We start from the raw sequence: 21,581 nt of genomic DNA, 5'->3' as shown, positions 1-21,581 counted from the left end.
CTAATAGTCATACAAGTTCAAACACATTCTAAAAGATTTACTTTTTAATTTTAATTTAATTTTTTTGGCTGCGCCGTGCAGCATGTGGGATCTTAGTTCCTGGACCAGGGATCGAACCTGTGCGCCCTGGCTTGGAAGTGTGGAGTCCTAACAACTGGACCGCCAGGGAATTCCCAAGATTTACATTTTTATACTCCCCTCCCCCACATTTTGTGATTTCGATGTCCTATTTTACATCTTCATGCTTATTCTTTTACTATTTATTGTATTTATAATTGCTTCTACAAAATTTTTTGATTGTTTTTTAATCTATGTACTAATCTATTTAAGTGATCTTCAATCTTTTTGTATATTTGCCTTTCCTATTGTGATTTTCTCTTTCGTATAGCTTTCTTGCTTCTCTATTTAGAGAAGATCCTTTATAATATTTCTTTTAGAGTAGGCTTAGTATTGTGAATTCTTTCAGTTTTTGCTTGTCTGGGAAATTCTGTATCTCTCCTTCTATTCTAAATGATAAGCTTGGTCAGTAGAGTATCCTAGGTTGCAGGTTTTTCCCTTTCAGGATTTTGAATATATCATGCCATTCCCTTCTGGCCTGCAATGTTTCTGCTAGAAATCAACTGATAGCCTTATGGGGTTTCCTTTGTAAATGACTCTTTATTTTTCTCTTGCTATCTTTAGAATCCTCTGTTTAACTTTTGCCATTTTAATTATATGTATTGGTGTGGGTCTGTTTGGGTCCATCTTGTTTGGGACCCTCTGTGCTTTCTGGATATCTGTTTCCTTCTTTAGGTTTGGGAAGTTTTCAGCCATAATTTCTTTCTTTCTTTTTTTTAATTGAAGTATAGTTGATTTACAATGTGCCAATCTCTGCTGTACAGCAAGGTAACTCAGTTATACATACATATATATGTATGTATATATATATATTTTAATATTCTTTTCTTTTTTTAAAATATTCTTTTCTGTTATGGTTTATCCCAGGAGATTGGATATAGTTCCCTGTGCTATACAGTAGGACCTTGTTGTTTATCCATTCTAAGTGTAATAGTTTGCATCTACCAACCCCACATTTCCAGTCCATCCCTCTCCCTCTCCCCCTCCCCCTCCCCATCCCCCTTGGCAACCACAAGTCTGATCTCTATGTCTGTGAGTCTGTTTCTGTTTTATAGATAGGTTCATTTGTGCCACATTTTAGATTCCACATATAAGTGATATCATATGGTATTTGTTTTTCTGACTTACTTCACTTAGTATGATAATCTCTAGTTACATCTATGTTGCTGCAAATGGCATTATTTCATTCTTTTTTATGGCTGAGTAGTAGTCCATTGTCTATATGTACCATGTCTTCTTTAGCCATTCATCTGTTGATGGACATTTAGGTTGTTTCCATGTCTTGGCTATTGTGAATAATGCTGCTATGAATATAGGGGTGCATGTGCCTTTTTGAATTATAGTTTTCTGTGGGTATGCCCAGGAGTAGGATTGCTGGATCATATGGTAATTTGATTTTTAGTTTTCTGAGGAACCTCCATACTGTTTTCCATAGTGGCTGCCCCAACTTACATTCCCACCGACAGTGTAAGAGGGTTCCCTTTCTCCACACCCTCTCCACCATTATCTACAAATAACACCATTTGTTATTTGTAGACTTTTTTTTTTTTTTTTTTTGTAGACTTTTTAATGATGGCCATTCTGACTGGTGTGAGGTGGTACCTCATTGTAGTTTTGATTTTCATTTCTCTAATAATTTGTGATGTTGAGCATCTTTTCATGTGCCTGCTAGCCATCTGTATGTCTTCTTTGGAGAAATGTCTGTTAAGGTCTACTGCCTATTTTTTGATTAGGTTGTTTGTTTTTTTTGTTGTTAAGTGTATGAGCTGTTGTATATTTTGGAGATTAAGCCCTTGATGATTGCATCATTTGCAAATATTTTCTCCCATTCTGTAGGTTTTCTTTTTTTTTTTTTTTTTTTTTTTTTGCTGTGCTAAAGCTTGTAAGTTTGATTCAGTCCCATTTGTTTATTTTTGTTTTTATTTCTATCGCCTTGCAAGACTGACCTAAGAAAACATTTATGTCAGAGAATGTTTTGCTTATGCTCTTGGTGAGCCTGGCCAGAAGTTTTATGGTGTCATGTCTTATGTTTAAATCTTTAAGGCATTTTGAGTTTATTTTTGTGCATAGTATAAGGGTGTGTTCTAACTTCATTGATTTACGTTCACCTGTCTAACTTTCCCAGCACCACTTGCTGAAGAGACTTGCTTTTTCACATTTTATATTCTTGCCTCCTTTGTCAAAGATTAATTGGCCATAGGTGTGTGGATTTATTTCTGGTTTCTCTGTTCCATTGATCCATATGTCTGTTTTTATACCAGTGCCACGCTGTTTTGATTACTATAGCTTTGTAGTATAGTCTGAAGTCTGGGAGAGGTATGCCTCCTGCCTTTTTTTTTTTCTTTCCCCCTCAGGATTGCTTTGGCAATTCTGGGTCTTTTATGGTTCCATATAAATTTTTGGATCATTTGTTTAGTTCTGTGAAAAATGTCATTGGTAATTTGATAGGGATTGCATTAAATCTGTAAATTACTTTGGGTAGTATGGCCATTTTAACAATATTTATTCTTCCAGTCCAAGAACATAGGATATCTTCCATTTCTTTGAATCCTCTTTAATTTTCTTTATTATGTTTTATAGTTCTCAGTGTATAAGTTTTATATAGTTCTCAGTGTATAAGTCTTTCACCTCCTTGGTCAAATTTATTCCTAGGTATTTTTTTTTTTTGGTGTGATTTTAAAAGGTATTTTTTTTTTTACATTCCCTTTCTGATATTTCATTGTTAGTGTAAAGAAATGCAACCGATTTCTGAGTGGTAATGTTGTATCCTGCTACTTTGCTGAATTCATTTATTAGATCTAGTAGTTTTTGTGTGGAGTCTTTAGGGTTTTCTATATATAGTATCATGTCATCTGCATATAGTGACAATTTTACCTCTTCCCTTCGAATTTGGATACTTTTTGTTTCATCTTCTTGTCCGATTGCTGTGGCTAGGGCTTCCATTACTATGCTGAATAGAAGTGGTGAGAGTGGGCATCCTGGTTCCAGATTTTAGCAGGAAGACTATCAGCTTTTCACTGTTGAGTATTATATTGGCTGTGGGTTTGTCATAAATAGCTTTTATTATGTTGAGATATGTTCCTTGTATACCCACTTTGGTAAGAGTTTTGTTTTTTAAAATATTTATTTATTTATTTTTGGCCGTGTTGGGTCTTTGTTGCTGTGCGCGGGCTTTCTCTAGTTGTGGCAAGCGGGGAGTATTCTTTGTTGCAGTGCGTGGGCTTCTCATTGTGGTGGCTTCTCTCATTGTGGAGCATGGGCTCAAGGCACGTGGGCTTCAGTAGTTGTGGCACGCGGGCTCAATGGTTGTGGCTCACAGGCTCTAGAGCACAGGCTCAGTAGTTGTGGCACATGGGCTTAGCTGCTCTGCAGCATGTGGGATCTTGGCGGACCAGGGATTGAACCCGTGTCCCCTTCACTGGCAGGTGGATTCTCAACGACTGCACCACCAGGGAAGCCCCTGGTAAGAGTTTTTATCATGAATGGATGTTGAATTTTGTCAAATGCTTTTTCCTCATCTATTGAGATGATCATGTGGTTTCTGATTTTTTTTGTTGCTGTTAATGTGTATTACATTGATTGATTTGCATATGTTGAACCATCCTTGTGAACTTGGGGTGAATCCCACTTGGTTGTGGTGTATGATTTTTTGTGTGTGTTGTTGAATTCGGTTTGCTAATATTTTGTTGAGGATTTTTTCTTTTTTGGTGATACCTTTGTCTGGTTTTGGTATCAGGGTGATGGCTTCATCACAAGTTTTTGGGAGTGTTCCCTCCTCTTAAATCTTTTCAAAGAGTTTGAGAAGAATTGGTATAAATTCTTCTTTGTATGTTTGGTAGAATTTGCCTGTGAAGCCATCTGGTCCTGGACTTTCCTTTTTAGTGAGGTGTTTTTTTTTTATTACAGATTCTATTTCAGTTCTAGTGATTGGTCTGTTCAAATTATCTGTTTCTTCTTGATTACATTTTTATGGGCTGTATGTTTCTAGAAAGTTGTCCATTTCTTCTAGGTTGTCAAATTTATTGGCATATAATTGTTCATAGTATTCTCTTATGAGTTTTTTGTACTTCTGAAGTGTCAGTCGAGCTTTCTTCTTTTTCATTTGTTATTTTGTTTATTTGAGTTCTCTCTCTTTTCTTCTTGGTGAGCCTGGCCAGAGGTTTGTTAATTTTGTTTACCCATTCAAAGAACCAGTTCTTGGTTTTATTGATTTTTTTAATCTATATTTTATTTATTTCCTCCCTGATCTTTATTATTTCCTTCTTTCTGCTGACTTTACGTTTTGTTTGTTCTTCTTTTTCTAATTCTTTTAGGTGGTAGGTTAGGTTGTTTATTTTAGATTTTTCTTGTTTTTTGAGGAAGGCCTGTATCTCTATGAATTTCCCTCTAATAACTGCTTTTCCTGCATCCCACAGATTTTGTGTGGTTGTGTTTTTATTGTCATTTGTCTCAAGGTATTTTAATTTCCTTTTTGATTTCCTTGTTGATCCATTGGTTTTTTAGTAGCATGTTGTTTAGTCTCCATGTAATCATTTTTTTCTCATTTCTTTTCCTGTGGTTGATTTCTTTTCTTTCTTTTTTTTGTTTTTTTGAGGTTAATTTGTACCTTTATTTGCCAGTATAATTTAACTACAGTGGCCTGCAAACTGTTCTGATCTAAAAAATACATTTTACATCACAATCCAACAAACACACATACATGTATAATATGTATACTTAAAAGTGAAAGAAATGTTTTGCCAAAAAGGTCTACCCTGAGTGTTAATTTTTTTTGAGACTTTTTTTTAACACAGTTTTGGTTTACAACAAAATTGACAGGAAGGTACAGAAATTCCCCATATACCCAGTCCCCTCACATGCATAGCCATTATCAACAGAGTGGTACTTTTTTTAAAAAAAAAAAAAAACAGGGATGAACTGCATTGACACATCATACCCACCAAAGTCCACAGTTCACCTTAGGGTTCACTTTAATGAAGTGAATAATGTTGCACATTCTATTTTGGACAAAAAGTATAATGACATATATCCATCATTATAATGTCATTCAAAGTATTTTCACTGCTCATAAAAACTTATACGCTTTGTGTATTCATCTCCCCTTTCTCCCAAACTCCTGGCGACTGTTGATCTTTTTATTGTCTCCATAGTTTTGCCTTTTCCAGAATGGCATATAGTTCGAATCTATTGTTCTTTTTTCTTTCGCCTTGAAAAGAGAGGTTCAAAGCCTTTATGTTTATAAGACCACTCGTGACCTGCCCATACATGAACCACGGCTCTAGGTGGCAAACTCCCCCACTAAATACTGTAGCTTTTCTTCCAGTATTGAGCCCTGTCCCACTGGTCCTGCCCAGCAGCCACATGGAGGTGCAGGGGAACACATGTTTGGTATTTGTTCATAGGAAGGCCACAAGTTTTGTGCCCCTTGTCACAGTGAAACCTGTGGTCGATTTCTAGTTTCATGCCATTGTGGTCAGAGAAGAGTCTTGAAATAATTTTTTTCTTTTTTTTTTAAGGGTGAGAGGCTTGTCTTTTTTTTTTTTTAAATATACATTTATTTATTTATTTATTTATTTTGTTGTGTCGGGTCTTGGTTGTGGCAGGCGGACTCCTTAGTTGTGGCTCACCAGCTCCTTAGCTGCGGCACATGGGCTCCTTAGTTGTAGCATGCAAACTCTTAGTTGCGCCACGCATGTGGGATCTAGTTCCTGGACCAGTGATTGAACCCAGGCCCCCTGCATTGGGAGTGTGGAGTCTTAACCACTGTGCCACCAGGGAAGTCCCTTGAAATAATTTCTATACTCTTAAATCTGTTGAGGTTAGTTTTGTGCCTTAGTATGTGGTCAGTCCATATGCACTTGAAAAGAATGTGTTCTGTTTTTTGTTTTTGGATGTAATGTCCTGAAAATATCAATTAAGTCTGTTTGTTCTGTTCTATCATTTAGGACTTCTGTTGTCTTATTGATTTTCTGTCTAGAAGATCTGTCCATTGATATGAGTGGGGTGTTAAAGTCTCCTACTGTTATTGAATTCCTGTCAGTTTCTCCTTTTATGTATGTTAGTATTTGTTTTATGTATTTGTATGCTCCTATATTAGGTGCATATATGTTGACGAGTGTAAAATCCTCTTCTTGTGTTGGTCCTTTTATCAGCATGGAGTGTCCTTCCTTATTTTTCTTTATAGCCTTTGCTTTAAAGTCTATTTTGTCTGATATGAATATTGTAACTCCCTCTTGCTTGTTATTTCCGTTTGCATGAAATATCTTTTTCCATCCTCTCACTTTTTTTTTTGCGGTACGCGGACCTCTCACTGTTGTGGCCTCTCCCGTTGTGGAGCACAGGCTCTGGACGCGCAGGCCCAGTGGCCATGGCTCATGGGCCTAGCTGCTCCGCGGCATGTAGGATCTTCCTGGACCGGGGCACGAACCCATGTTCCCTGCATCAGCAGGCGAACTCTCAACCACTGCACCACCAGGGAAGCCCATGCTGTCTGCTGTTTTGATTGGGTAATTTCCATTATTCTATCTTCCAGATCACTTATTCTTTCCTCTGCATTATTTATTCTGCCATTCAGTGCCTTTAGCTCAGTTTTCATCTTGGCAAATGAGTTTTCTAATTTTTCTTGGCTCCTCCTCATAGTTTCTAGTTCCTTTTAACAGTAATGTGCATTTCTGTCAGTAGCCTTTCTTGATTCCTTCAGTATTTTCATTTGCTCCTTTTTGAACTCAGTGTCTATTAGACTGAAGAGGTCTGTTTCATTGTTTGTTCCTTCAGGGGAATTCTCTGGGTCTTTTAACTGGGAATCGTTCCTCTCCTTCATTTTGCTTATATTTCTCTTACTTTGTGAGTTCAGGAGAAACAATTATCTACTGTAGTCACGGAGGGCTGTTTATATGCAGGAGCATCCCTGCATAGCTTGTGTAGGTTCAGTATTTTTTTGCTTTGAGGGCTGTTTTTGGTTTGGATGCTTGCTGTCTCTTTCCTCCACATGTGCTGGTTGTTATCCCCTTGATAGGGGGTGTGCAGGTGCATGTTCCATTCATGCTTCCAGGAAGGCAGGGACAGTGCTTGGCTCTTGGTCGCGGGACCCTTGGTGGCAGCGGTGGCGGGCTGCATTCGCTCCTAGGGAGGGGAGGGCAGTGGTTGGCACTGGGTTGCGGTACCCTCAGCGGTGGTTGTGGTTGCTCCCAGGGAGTTGGGGGCAGGAGTTGGTGCCTGGTCACAGGACCCTCTGTGGCAGCGGCAGTCTGCGCCTGCCTCTGGGGTCTGAGATGGCAGTGCGGTGGCTCACACCAGCCCCTGGAGCTCGTGTAGGTGGTGCCCTGCTGCCTGAGGCGCTCATGGAGCGCCTGCCCTTTGAGTGCCCCCCAACAGTTGTGCCCTGCCTCTCTGGTGGGCCCAGGCCTCCTCCCATACTCCATTGGTTGTGTCTCACCACACCCTAGCCCCCTCAGGGTGTCTTCATGCAGCCAGCCCCAGTCCTCTCCTCCAGATTTGACCTCCGAAGCCTGAGCCTCTGCACCCAGCCTCTCCTGCCCCAGCAGATGAGCGTCTCAGGCCAGGGAGTGCTGGGCGGCACTGACCTTTTGCGCAGGTCTCTCTCCGCTTTGCCTTCTGCAAACCAATTGCTGCGTTCTTCTCCAAGGCTCTGAAGCTCCCCCTCTGTCCCAGCTGATCTCAGTGAAGGGACTTCCCAGTGTGTGGAAACCTTTCCTCTTTCACAGCTCCCTCCCAGGGGTGCAGGTCGCGTCTCGATTTTTTCTCTCTTTCTTTTTTTTCTTTTGCCTTACCCAGGTACATGGGGAGTTTCTTGCCTTTTTGGAAGTCTGAGGTCTTCTGCCAGCGTTCAGTAGATGTTCTGTGAGAACTGTTCCACATGTAGATGTATTTGTGGGAGAAGGTGAGCTCCATGTCCTACTCCTCCAACATCTTGATCCAATCTCCCATAATTTCTTTAAATACATTTTCCATCCCCCTCTCTTTCTTTTCTCCTTCCAGAACCCCTATTATGTGTAGGTTGACATGCTTTATATTATCCCATAGATCTCGTATGTTGCTTTCAGTTTTTTTCATTTGTCTTTCTGTCTGCTCTTCTATTGGGTGATTTCCATTATTCTGTTTTCCAGAGCACTTATTTATTCTTCTGTGTCTTTTAGTCTGCTCTCCATTGTTTCTAGATTGGTTTTTCTCAGCAATTGTCTACTTTTGAGTGGTTCATCTTTATAGTTTCTAGTTCCTTGTTACAGTGACCTTGCTATATATTTCTATTGCTAATCCTTCTTGATTCCTTTGTCTTTTTTATTATCTCCTCTTTGAACTTGGGGTCTAGTAGACATTACTTGTTCTTTCAGGAGATTTCTGTCACTGTTTAATTGGTAGTAGTTCCTCTGCTTTTTCATTTTACTTAACTTTCTTTGTCTCTATGAATTTAGGAGAAACATCTACTGTGGTTTTTTTTTTTTTTTTTTTTTTTTTTTTTTTGCGGTACGCGGGCCTCTCACTGTTGTGGCCTCTCCCGTTGCGGAGCAACAGGCTCCGGACGCGCAGGCTCAGTGGCCATGGCTCACGGGCCCAGCCGCTCCGCGGCATGTGGGATCCTCCCACACCGGGGCACGAACCCGTGTCCCCTGCATCGGCAGGCGGACTCTCAACCACTGCGCCACCAGGGAAGCCCTCTACTGTGGTTTTGAAGGGCTGTTTTTATGTGGGAGCATCAGTGTGTAGACAGTTTGTGTCCAGTGTTTTTGGTATGAGGGCTGGTTTGGGTATGGATGCCAGCCACATCTTTACTCAGAGTGTGCTGGGTGGTATACCCTTGATAGGGTACAAATACAGATAGGGGCTGTGTTTGGTGGTGTAGGGTATTGAGCTTGTGCTGGATGTGAGGCGGGGCTTTCTGTTTGCTGCATCATTGTCACTACCCTGTCGAGGGCAGGGTCTGCTCCCCGGATGTTGGAGTAGAAGCTCTGAGGGTCAGGTTTGATCAGGCTCCATTGTCCTTGAGGGCATGTCCTGCGCCAAAGGAGCTTATTGCTGAAGCAGGTGAGGCCTGTGTGGTCACAGCAAACCTGTGTAGGCATCGGCAGTCCCGCTCTGAAGCAGCCCAAGGTTACATCCCTTTCTCTGTTGTGTTTATCCCAGATCTAGCGCAAGGCCATGGTGTGGAGTAGGCTGGGGCTTGGGGCCAGGGCACTGTGGCTGCAGGAACTGAGGTGGCTGTGCTGCCACCTGAGATCTGGGCTGCCTCTGTGGTAGTCTTCTCACGGGACCTGCCTGCCCCAGGTCTAGGGCTAAGCTAGAGGTGGAGCCCTTGGGTGGAGTCAGTGCTCTTGCTGGAGAATGAAATGCTGCCCCCTGCTGCCCGGGGCCTGTCTGCCTGGGATGCAGCACTTAGTTGCTGCACGCGCTCGTGGTGCTCCCCCGTGTGCACACATGCAGGGTCTGCCGCAGCTAGGCCCGCTGCCCTGTGTGGATGTTGACAGTGGTCTCTGCCGCTCTGCCTGGATCACACCCTAGGTGTGTGTCTGCATAGCGAGACTGAATCTTTGCCCAGATCTCACACCAGGCTGTGGCGTGGAGTGAGCAGGGCCGAGGTGTTCGCCCCTTCAGGTTGGGAAGTGCAGCAAGGCAGCAGCCGCCAGTGCAAGGCTCTCTCCGCCCTGTTAGCAAGCCAGGACGTGCACACTCCTCACAAGTAGAGACTAGGCTACCCCAGCCCTTCTGTGCCTCAGTGGATGGATTCCCAGCAGGCAAGGGGGCTTGTCTTCCTTTGCAAGACCCCAGGCCTGGGATGCCCAGATGGTGAGTCGACTTGCTCCCTCCCCAGGGCAAGGGCCCACCAGCGTACACTTTCTCTTCCTTTCAGATCCTTCCCAGGGGTGCAGATCCTGACCTGATGCCCTCCCCCCACCCTGTGCCCCCTGCCTTTTTTTTTTTGTCCTACCCAGTTACATGGAGATTTTTCTTGCAGCTTTGGTTGTTTAGGAGTTGTGCCAGTTTCTAGTTCGTTTTCTGTGAGAATTTTTCCGCATGTAGACGTATTTTTGATGTGTTCATGGGGGGAGATGAGCTCCACATCCTCCTACTCTGTTATCTTGATCCCCCTTCTTCCTACATTGGTTGATGTTTGAATGTTAAACCAACCTTCCACCCTTCAGATAAGTCCCTCTTGAGTTGTCATGTACTGTATTTTTAACATGTTGTTGGATCCTGTTTGCTAAAATTTTGTTAAAATTTTTTACCTCTGTGTTTGTGAGGGATATTGTTCTGTGGTTTACTTTTCTTGTGATATTTTTGTCTGGTTTAGGTATCAAGGTACTACTGGCCTTATAGAATGAGTTGAAATGTGTTTTCTCCTCTTCACTTTTTTTGGAAAAGTTTATGTAGAATTTGTATTGTTTTTCTTAAATGTTTGGTAGAATTCACCATTGAGGCCAGCTGGGCCTGCATGTTTCTTTTGTGAAAGGGTTTTAACTGCAAATTCTATTTTTCTAATATATATAGAACTGTCCAGGTTTTCTTTCCTTCTTGAGTAAGCTTTGGTGTAGTTTTTACCTTTCAAAGATTTTGTCCATTACACCTAAGTTCTAGAACTTTTGGCATAAAGTTGTGAGTAATACCCTCTTACTATCATTTTAATATCTGTAACATCTGTAGTGAAAGCTCCTCTCTTTATTCTTGATTTGGGTAATTTTGTTTGTTTGGTTTTTTGTTTTTGTTTTTACTATATGAAAGTAGTTGTCACGTCTAATAAAAATCACAATGATTGTATAGTGCCTATTGCAATATATATATTCTTTGAATTTTTTTACTGACATTGATGCCAATTTTTAAAGAGTAAAGATGAGTAAATTTCTCTGATATTGGTAATTTTTGTCTTTTTTTCCTGGTCAGTCTACCTAGGGGTTTATTAATTTTATTGATATTCTCAAAGAACCAACTTTGGATGTCATTGATTTTTTTCATTGTTTTTATGTTTTCTACTTCATTGATTTCTTCTCTGGTCTCTATTATTTACTTTATTTTGGGTTTCATGTCTTCTTTTTTCTAGTTTCTTAATGTGGAAGCTCCTTCTTGTAACATATATATATATATTTTTAAATTAATTATTTTTGGCTGCATTGGGTCTTCATTGCTGCGCACAGGCTTTTCTCTAGTTGCAGCGAGTGGGGGCTACTCTTCATTGCAGTGCGTGGGCCTCTCACTGCGGTGGCTTCTCTGGTGGAGCACGGGCTCTAGGTGCACACACTTCAGTAGTTATGGTGTGTGGGCTCAGTAGTTGTGGCTTGCAGGCTCTAGAGCACAGGCTCAGTAGTTGTGGCCCGCGGGCTTAGTTGCTCCACAGCATGTGGGATCTTCCTGGACCAGGGCTCAAACCCGTGTCCCCTGCATTGGCAGGCGGACTCTCAACCACTGCACCACCAGGGAAGCCCATAGGTTGAGTATTTTTTATGATTACATTTTATATCTTTTTTTTTGCGTAGTAGCTATAACTCATTATTTTGTAATCTTAGTGGTTACTTTTGAGTTTATATTATAGATTTTAAAGTGATTTTAATCAATCCTAAAATTATATTACATCTTCCATTTTCCTTTGCTCAGCCTTCATGCTGTTATTGCCATACACTTTAAAATTCCAAATATGGTATGAAATCCACACTAGATTGTTAGTATTTTTGTTTTAACAGTCAATTTTTTTATCATTATTATTATTTTTTGTGGTACGTGGGCCTCTCACTGTTGTGGCCTCTCCTGTTGCGGAGCACAGGCTCCGGACGTGCAGGCTCAGCGGTCATGGCTTACGGGCCCAGCCGCTCTGCGGCATGTGGGATCTTCCCGGACTGGGGCACGAACCCGCGTCCCCTGCATCGGCAGGCGGACTCTCAACCACTGTGCCACCAGGGAAATCCAACAGTCAATTATTTTTAAAGAGATTTAAATAATTAAAAAATTGGCTCTCTATACTCAAGTGGTTACTATTTCCAGTATCCTTCATTTCTTTGTGTAGACACAAATTTTCTTATGTCATTTTTTTTTTTCTGCTTGGAGAATATTCTTTAAGATTTCTTGCACTGCATATCTGATGAATTTTTTAAGGACTTATGCCTGAAAAAATGTATTTTCCCTTCAGTTTTGAAAAATATTTTTGCTGAATATAGAATTCTGTGTTGAGTTTTTTGTTTTCAGTATTTTAAAGATGCTGCTCCTCTGTTTTCTTTTCTGTTATCGGTGAGAAATCTTCTATCACCCTTATTTTATTCCTCTGCATTAGGCATATCTTTTTTCTCTGGGTGCTTTTAATGTTTTTTTCTGTCACTGGTTTTGACCAATTTGGTTAAGCTATGCCTTGGTGGATTTTCCTTCATGTTTCTTGTGTTTGGAATTTTTTGAGTTTCTTGGACTTGTAGGTTTATAACTGTCTTGTCATAAAACTTTTGACCTTTATTTCTTCAGATTTCTTCCCCCCCGCCCCACTCTCCCATTCTTTAGGGACCCCACTTGCATGTTCATTAGGTTGTTTGAAGCTGTCCCACAGTTCTTTCATGCTCTCTTCTTTTTTTCTTGTTTTCTTTCCATATTTCATTCTGGATACTTTCTCCTGCTGTGTCTTTAAGTTCACTAATCTTTTCTTCCTCAATGTCTCATCTGCTGTTAATCCCATCCAGTAAATTTTCATCTCAGCCATTGTGGTTTTCATATTTAAAAGTTTAATTTGTATCTTTGTATATCTTTCATGTCTCTATATAACGTGTTTAATAAACATAACATGTTTAATAAACATGAGATGTTTAATGTAACATCTTCACTCTAGCTTCATAGAACTGTATTCTACAGAACATAGTTATGATAACTTTTAATGCCTTTGTCTGCTATTTCTAGTTTCTGGGTCAGCTTTGATAGATTGAATTTCCTCCTCATTATGGATATATTTTTCCCTCTTCTTTGAATGGGTGGTAATTTTTTGTTCAGTGCCAGACATTGTGAATGTTACTTTGGGTGCAGAATATTTTTGTATTCCTATAAATATACTTGAGTTTTGTTCTGAGATGCAGTTGAGTTACTTGGATGTAGTTCCTTTGAGATCTTTTTTTTTTTTTTAATTTGTTGGGTTGGACCAAAGCAGTGGTTAGTCTAGGGATAATTGTACTCCACTCCTGAAGCAAGACGCTTCTCAGTACGCTACCCAGTGCCCCACAAATTATGACATTTGTCACTGTTGTCTGGTGGGAATGGGTACTTACTATTCACGGCCCTGGGTGAGCTCTGGCTGCTGTCCCCTCTGATGCTGCTTGTTGAGTCTTTCCCTGGCTTTGGGTAACTTCCTCACATGCACACTCTGACTAGTACTCGACTGAATTCCTGAGGGGAACGCTCCGCAGATCTCTGACATTTTCTCCATTCTTGTACTCTTCTCTGATACCTCTGATTGCCTTGCTCAGACTTTTGGCTCCATATCCTCAGCTCAGGGAGTCCACCAGGCTCCAGCTGAGTTCCCTTTCCCTGTACCGTAGCAGAGCAGAAGTAACAGGTAAGAGTGACATCTGGTTTGAGGCCAGGTTTTGGAGACTTAGGGGTATGCATGGAAGCATCAGGATTCAGTCCTATAAGATACTGCAGAAGCCATATTTCAGGAAAATGCAGATGACCTGAGCCAGTCCTTGCTGAATATGTTAAGGAATAAGTGGTGAGTAAGGGATGTTTAATTTTCTGCTCTGGCCTTGCTGCCAGCCCACAAATCATTGAGGACATCACCCTTCATGGCTCAGTGTCCTCATCAGTAAATGATGGTTCTTGATACTGATCAATTACTGACCCTGTCGGTGGCCGGAGATGGCTTCTCCAGAAGGGCCCTGGGGTAACCAAGTGACAGCATGGCACAAGACTCAAGCCCCCTTGCTGCCAGCTGATTTTTCTACAGAGGAGAAGGAACAGGGAGCCAGACCTCTACTCTCAGATGACCGCCAAAATCTGAGTGAAGAAGAGTTTCAACTGATGTGTAGTCAGTCTAGGGCTTTGCTTTCCAAAGTGGTGTCCCCAGAGTAGCAGCACTAGTATCGCTCGGGAGCTTCTTAGAAATGCAGACCACCAAGCAATTTGCCTGGATCTACCATCAGATTCTGCGCTATGAGAAGAACCTCAGTTGTTTCAGGTGCTCATCAGAGTTTGAAGAACACTGGTAGCTGTAGTCAACAATTATATATTATACACTTAAAAACTTGTTAAGAGGGTAGATCTCACGTTAAGTATCCTTTCCACAATAAAATAAAAATTTGAAGAGCATTGTTCTAAATGTAAATGGTTATACATGCCCTCTAGTGGCTGCCTAGCAACTTGCAGGGAGTTTTAAAATGTTTTCTCATTTTAGGACCTTTGCACAGAACTGCAGAAACATTGAACATTTAAACCTCAATGGGTGCACAAAAATCACTGACAGGTAAGTAGTGGAAATTACTTTGGTGACTGGTTGGCCGTGGGAAGAGTGAGGGGAGAGAAAGGTGGTTGAAAATACCTTTAGTGCATCTGATTTTTTTCAGCACGTGTTACAGCCTTAGCAGATTCTGTTCCAAGCTGAAACATCTGGATCTGACTTCCTGTGTGTCCATTACAAACAGCTCCTTAAAGGGGATCAGGTAAGAGTACCTGTTGTTAGTGGTCATGAGAAATACCCAAAGCTCTGAGCATTTTGGTGTGTCTGAAACCTTTCTCACGGTCCCATTGGAGCAGGAAGTGGGCGACTCGGGTTACAGAGGTCTCTCTCCCCTGAACTGCCTGTGGGCTGCTAAGCTCAGTTGGTCCTAAAGTCTCCGTGGGACGGACTGCACATGTGTGGTTTTGTTTCCTGTTCTCCAGTGAGGGCTGTCGGCACCTGGAGTACCTGAACCTGTCATGGTGTGATCAGATCACGAAGGATGGCATCGAGGCCCTGGTGCGGGGTTGTCGCGGCCTGAGAGCCCTGCTGCTGAGGGGCTGCACGCAGGTACCGGGAGTCCTCACGGCCTGGCTTGTCTAACGTGTATCTAATGTTAGGTGTGCGCACGTGATTATGGAACCTGTGCCCCACTGTCCCCTCACCTGGTTCCATCTCTTTTTTGTTTTCTCCATTCACTCAGCTAGAAGACGAAGCTCTGAAACACATTCAGAATTACTGCCATGAGCTTGTGAGCCTCAACCTACAGTCCTGCTCAGTAAGTAACATGCCTTTTACGTGAGCTCCCTCCTGTTCCTGTTCCCTCCGTCAGGAACCTGCTGGGGCCCTGCTGGGAAGCAGCCCAGGCAGGTGGGAGGATTGCCACACCCTTATGTCACATCCTGTGTCCTTATGTGATCTCCCAGTTTCCCACAGAATGGAAGAACAGCAATCTAAACAAAAAGGCCAATACAAAGCCATGGGCACTTCCCCTAAAAACAGCATAGATCAGGGTCTTGGTTTATTTTAAGACATCAGGAATGCTGTGAACTAGTCATTAACCTAAACAGTTCCTGGTAAGGTCTCAGTGTCTTGTCTTTACTTATAAACTGGGGGTGATGACACCTCTCATGGTGTCTCAGTGGATAAAATGAAATAACAGATATGAAAGTGCTTTGAAGTATAAAGGGCATATTCAAGAGCAAGGTGTGATTTTCATCAGTGCATTATTAGCCTGTGAAGGATGGTTTTTCTTCACTGCCATTGTAAATATTGGTAATTGGAGAGGGTGCTTGCTATGGCCAACTGGGTTTCTCAAGGAGAATGTCAATTTTGAGAAAAGTAAGAGAAATCCCTTGTATTTGGCATTTAGTAAATGAATCATAAACCTAGGGTCCCTAATGGTGGGAGGTAAAGCAGAAACTATCTTCTGGGCAAATATTGACCTTACGGGGCTGCACTGTTCAAAAATAGGACCTTGAATTGCATGTAGGGTAGCACTGGCAGGTGGCTTGAAGTATGATATAAATGTATGTTTATTTCTGCATAAATTAGCATATTCAAATAAAGATTAATTTGAATCTTCATGGCTAAATTCATAGAATCCTAAGCCATTTATTAATAATTTAGTGATTTACTTAATTTTGCTATTTTCTAAAACATTTCAGACAACATAAAAATACATGTATATGATTTATATAGTAGATATCTAAAGCATTAATATGTAGAAACTCAACCAAAAATTAATGTCACTTAAGCAAGTCTCATGAGCTGTTCATTAAATCTGATTTTTAACACAAGTTTATATTTCCTGAAAAAAAAATCAAACGATTCTGGGTAGAAAAATGGAATTTAAAAATTTTACTCTCCATTAGTAATGCTTGAATATTTTAAAGCTGTTCAGAAATAACATAAATATCTGTCTTCCCTGTACTTCACCTTATTTTGATGAAATTATCAGGATAAAATGCTAGTAACTGGCAACCTAAACTAGTTGACTAACAGGGGACTCCATTTGTCTGCGGCTCCCATTTCACTGTTGCCCGTGCCTTCTGATTTTCCTTTCTGCTTTGGTTCTCCCCAGCGCGTTACGGATGAAGGCGTGGTGCAGATTTGCAGGGGCTGCCACCGGCTGCAGGCCCTCTGCCTGTCTGGCTGCGGCAACCTCACGGATGCCTCCCTCACAGCCCTAGCCTTGAACTGCCCAAGACTTCAGTGAGTGCACCACGCTTTCAGCTTTGCAACTCAGAGCTTGGGGCTGACTGGGAGGGCTTCCTGCAGGAGGAGAAAGGCCTGGCAGTGGGTTGAGGCGGAGGCAGTGGTTGTGTTGTTGGCTTTTGTCAGATGTATTGGGGTGGGACACTGTAATCTAGTTCATTTAAGGCTGTGTGGAGAGTCCCACACTGTCCACCACCAGGGAATCTGAGCCTTAGTTTCCTGATGGACTTCACTCATGTGCCCACCTGATCTGCCTCGCCCTGGTATTACTTTTCTTTTTTAACATCTTTATTGGAGTATAATTGCTTTACAATGGTGTGTTTGTTTCTGCTTTATAACAAAGTGAATCAGCTATACATATACATATATCCCCATATCTCCTCCCTCTTGCGTCTTCCTCCCACCCTCCCTATCCCACCTCTAGGTGGTCACAAAGCACTGAGCTAATCTCCCTGTGCTATGCGGCTGTTTCCCACTAGCTATCTCTATTACATTTGGTAGTGTATATATGACCATGCCACTCTCTCACTTCGTCCCAGGTTACCCTTCCCCCTCCCCGTGTCCTCAAGTCTACTGCATCTTTATTCCTGTCCTGCCCCTAGGTTCTTCAGAACCATTTTCTTAGATTCCATATATATGTGTTAGCATACGATATTTGTTTTTCTTTCTGACTTACTTCACTCTGTATGACAGTCTCTAAGTCTATCCACCTCACTACAAATAACTCAGTTTCGTTTCTTTTTATGGCTGAGTAATATTCCATTGTATATATGTGCCACATCTTCTTTATCCATTCATCTGTTGATGGACACTTAGGTTGCTTCCATGTCTTGGCTATTGTAAATAGAGCTGCAATGAACATGGTGGTACATGACTCTTTTTGAATTATGGTTTTCTCAGGGTATATGCCCAGTAGTGGGATTGCTGGGTTGTATGGTAGTTCTATTTTTAGTTGTTTTTTTTTTTAAATTTTTGGCTGCATTGGATCTTTGTTGTTGCATGCGGGCTTTCTTTAGTTGTGGCGAGCAGGGGCTACTCTTCGTTGCAGTGCGCGGGCTTCTCATTGCAGTGGCTTCTCTTGTTGTGGAGCACAGGCTCTAGGCGCACGGGCTTCATTAGTTGTGGCTCGTGGGCTCTAGAGCACAGGCTCAGTAGTTGTGGTGCACAGGCTTAGTTGCTCCATGGCATGTGGGATCTCCCTGGACCAGGGCTCGAACCCGTCCCCTGCATTGGCAGGCAGATTCTTAACCACTGTGCCACCAGGGAATCCCCCATTTGTTTTTGTTTTTATTTCCATTTCTCTAGGAGGTGGGTCAAAAAGGATCTTGCTGTGATTTATGTCAGAGTGTTCTGCCTATGTTTTCCTCTAAGAGTTTTATAGTGTCTGGCCTTACATTTAGGTCTCTAATCCATTTTGAGTTTATTTTTGTGTATGGTGTTAGGGAGTATTCTAATTTCATTCTTTTACATGTAGCTGTCCAGTTTTCCCAGCACCACTTATTGAAGAGGCTATTTTTTCTCCATTGTATATTCTTGCCTCCTTTATATAAAAATAAGGTGACCGTATGTGTGTGGGTTTATCTCTGGGCTTTCTATCCTGTTCCATTGATCTATATTTCTGTTATTGTGCCAGTACCATACTATCTTGATTACTATAGCTTTGTAGTATAGTCTGAAGTCAGGGAGCCTGATTCCTCCAGCTCCGTTTTTCATTCTCAAGATTGTTTTGGCTATTCGTTGCCCTGATATTACTTTGACATGTGAGCAGACAGATAGCCTCATGTCCAAATGGCACCAGGTTCTCCTCTAAACCAGCTGCTAAATGGACAGAAGGAGGAAAAATCACAGCCACCTTATTTATCATTTTTCCCTAGCAAGAAGAAAAGTTTTAACAAATAATGATTTATTTTCTGATTCTCCATGTAATATTGTGAATATTAAAACTTTAATAATGGCACCAAAATACTAATCATGCTTAACATCAGTTGAACTCATATATGTTCCAGGCTCTTTGTTAGCACTTTCACAAGCATTGTCTCACTTAGTCCTCACTGCATTGCTAGGAAGTGTAGGTATTGTATTCTCACTTGTTTTGCAGAGGAGAAACTGAGACTCAGTGAAAAGCACATGGGGCTTCCCTGGTGGTGCAGTGGTTGAGAGTCTGCCTGCCGATGCAGGGGACACGGGTTCGTGCCCCGGTCCGGGAAGATCCCACATGCCGCGGAGCGGCTGAGCCCGTGAGCCATGGCCGCTCAGCCTGCAGGTCCAGAGCCTGTGCTCCGCAATGGGAGAGGCCACAACAGTGAGAGGCATGCGTACCGCAAAAAAAAAAAAAAAAGAAAAGCACCTAATTTATCCTGGGTCACATGATAAGTAAGAAGTAAAACTAGAATTTGAACTTGTAGAGTTTGATTTTAGAACCAGCAACCTTAACCCCTACAAAAGAGGCAGAAAAAAGATACTTGTTTTGTTACTCTTTACTTATCAGTGAAACTGATCCATTTTTCATACACCAGTTAGATATCTTTTTTTTTTTTCCTTTGGCTGCACCATATGGCATGCAGGATCTTAGTTCCCTGGGTGAGGATCGAACCCATGACCCCTGCAGTGGAAGCGTGGAGTCCTAACCACTGGACTGCCAAAGAAGTACCCCCCCGCCCCCCCCCCCTTTTTTTGGTTATATACCTTCTGAGGATTGTCTTATTTTGCCTTTTCCCCATTTTTCTTACTGTTGAATTAGGGAAGATTCTAGAGAATTTTGATGTTTCTGCATGGTAGAAGGAATATAGGTGGTCAAAACTGGTCAGAAAGGAGGTCAAAATTATTGCTGTAAGGGAGTAATTTAACTTAAAAATATTATTTAAGCATCCATCCCTGTTAAGCATGGATGTTTTCATTGGCTGTGAATTTTTAAAATTTCCTTTAGGGTGACTGGGAATTTCAATAAATGCAGTATATCAAGATGATTTTGTTGAGCGAAAGTACATTTTAATTGTTTAGAAGTCAACACATATTAGAATAATATCTAAAAACAGCAACCATGTGCTGGTATTGTGGGAAGATTCCTGGATTTACGGACCAAGTTTGGGATGGGACTTTGGGCAGGTCACATTCCTCCTGAGCCTCATTTTTGTGTCAGAGTGGAATAAACTCGAGCACTGTAAAGTACGCTTTTCTGTTGTTAACCAGTCGCCACTTTGTCTTCTGTGCACTCCTTATCCCAGGATCTTGGAGGCTGCCCGATGTTCCCATTTGACTGATGCAGGCTTTACACTTTTAGCTCGGGTAAGACAGAGGTTTTACAAAATCAAACCAAACTCTAATTCACCTCCCTAGTCAAAGTGAATTGGAGTGGTCTTGGAGTGTGCAAAAAACTACCTTCAGAAATGACAGGCAAAAAAAAAAAAAAAAAAGAAATGACAGGCACCAAGTAGAATAGAGTCCTTGTGGGGGGTGTTCTGAATTTTCCCCAGCAGGCTGGAAAGCTAGGCAGGTCCTGTACCAGGCGTGGACCTCACTCTCAATTGGTCAGGTGGGACCCCAATGAGAAGGGCCTCCTCCCTGCCAGGAGATGCCCTTCCTCACACAGACCCCGACTCAGCCTCTCAGTAGCATCCCTCAGCTGGGCTGGGCTCTGCCTCTGCCCTCTCTTTCCACACTGCCCTGCCAGTGCCAACCACTGTGGGGCCCCTGTGGCCTGCTGCCCAGAACCCATGTCCTCCTGGGGATGCTGATACACTCTTCCTCCTACCCCAGCCCTCCACCATCCCCACCGTGGCTGAGCGCCCACCCCCACAACCTCCCAGAGCCCATTCCATGGCTAAAATCTCTGTGCTGATACCTGTGAGCCACTGGGAAGGCGCAGACAACTGCCTTTCCAGGATGAGAGAAGGAAATGCAGCCCTAATGCCCATTTCCAAAGTGAATATGATTCAAAGGGCACCTGCTCAAAAGTGCTGGCTCACTGGGTCACCTTCGGAATGGGGTGTCTTATGGACTCTTATGGACTTTTCCAGAATTGTCATGACCTGGAGAAGATGGATCTCGAAGAATGCATCTTGGTGAGTGGACTCCTGACAGCTCTGCAGGGCGCCCCTCAGCCACTGACAGGCGTAACCAGAGATGCCAGCTGGCCATTGTCTGGACCCTCCTTGCCCCAGCATAGGTGTAAGGGCTTGGGAACCTGTGAGGGCCACGGGAGGGGGGTGCATAAACTTTGGGCTGTTCTCAGTCATCAGAGTTACAGCCAAGTTCAGGATAGCACCATCTTTTGCCAAACATTAAAAAAACAAAAGGACTCATTTTCACAAAACTTAAGGGAGAAATAAGCTTGCATGTCCAGTGATGAGGTGACTCTACAGAGAAGAATCTTGGGGGACCCTCTTTGTCCCTTTGTCCCTCGGGCTCCCAGCCCGTGTGTGCTTGAGATGAGTTTTTAATTCTCTTTTGCACCTTTTGATTCTTGTATTCAGGAGAAGCAGGATTAGGTATTAAGTTCTGGTGTAGAAGCCACACTGACACCACGTGTTTCTCTCCAGATAACCGACAGCACACTCATCCAGCTCTCCATTCACTGTCCTAAACTGCAAGCCCTGGTGAGTCTGAGCTTTTTGTTACGTTACTCACCTCTTAGGGATGAAAGAACCCCCGTACTACAGCAGGAGCCTTCCTTTCCATAGGGTGTCATCATTCTTGGTTTCAAAGGTCTGTGCGGTGGGCTCACTTGGGAGGCAGGGTATCTAAATGTCACTGCTTTCATTTTAGGGTGTGAACCTAATACAGGGACCAGCGTCCTTACTCAAATTCATGTTCATCATGTCAGGTATAGTGAAAGTTAGCA

The 21,581-nt window shown here is 42.3% G+C and overlaps 1 protein-coding gene and 1 pseudogene across 2 annotated transcripts in view; one reads left to right on the top strand and one right to left on the bottom strand.

Moving 5' to 3' along the window:
• Window positions 1-21,581, top strand: part of FBXL2 (F-box and leucine rich repeat protein 2) — an 80,035-nt gene that overhangs the window by 51,753 nt on the left and 6,701 nt on the right. The window contains exons 6-13 of one of the 2 annotated variants that reach the window (XM_065884584.1): window positions 14,483-14,551; window positions 14,652-14,747; window positions 14,968-15,094; window positions 15,228-15,302; window positions 16,608-16,738; window positions 19,966-20,026; window positions 20,758-20,802; window positions 21,280-21,336. In XM_065884584.1, coding sequence (XP_065740656.1) covers window positions 14,483-14,551; window positions 14,652-14,747; window positions 14,968-15,094; window positions 15,228-15,302; window positions 16,608-16,738; window positions 19,966-20,026; window positions 20,758-20,802; window positions 21,280-21,336 — 661 coding nt within the window. Of the gene's footprint in view, window positions 1-14,482; window positions 14,552-14,632; window positions 14,748-14,967; window positions 15,095-15,227; window positions 15,303-16,607; window positions 16,739-19,965; window positions 20,027-20,757; window positions 20,803-21,279; window positions 21,337-21,581 lie in introns of those variants that run through there. The other variant, XM_065884585.1, reaches the window with a different exon arrangement.
• LOC136130106 (small nucleolar RNA SNORA11) lies at window positions 5,497-5,571 on the bottom strand (annotated as a pseudogene).

This window comes from Phocoena phocoena, chromosome 10 (assembly GCF_963924675.1).
Source record: "Phocoena phocoena chromosome 10, mPhoPho1.1, whole genome shotgun sequence".
In the NCBI taxonomy this organism is placed as follows: Eukaryota; Metazoa; Chordata; class Mammalia; order Artiodactyla; family Phocoenidae; genus Phocoena; species Phocoena phocoena.
This window is presented reverse-complemented; position numbering and strand designations above follow the sequence as displayed.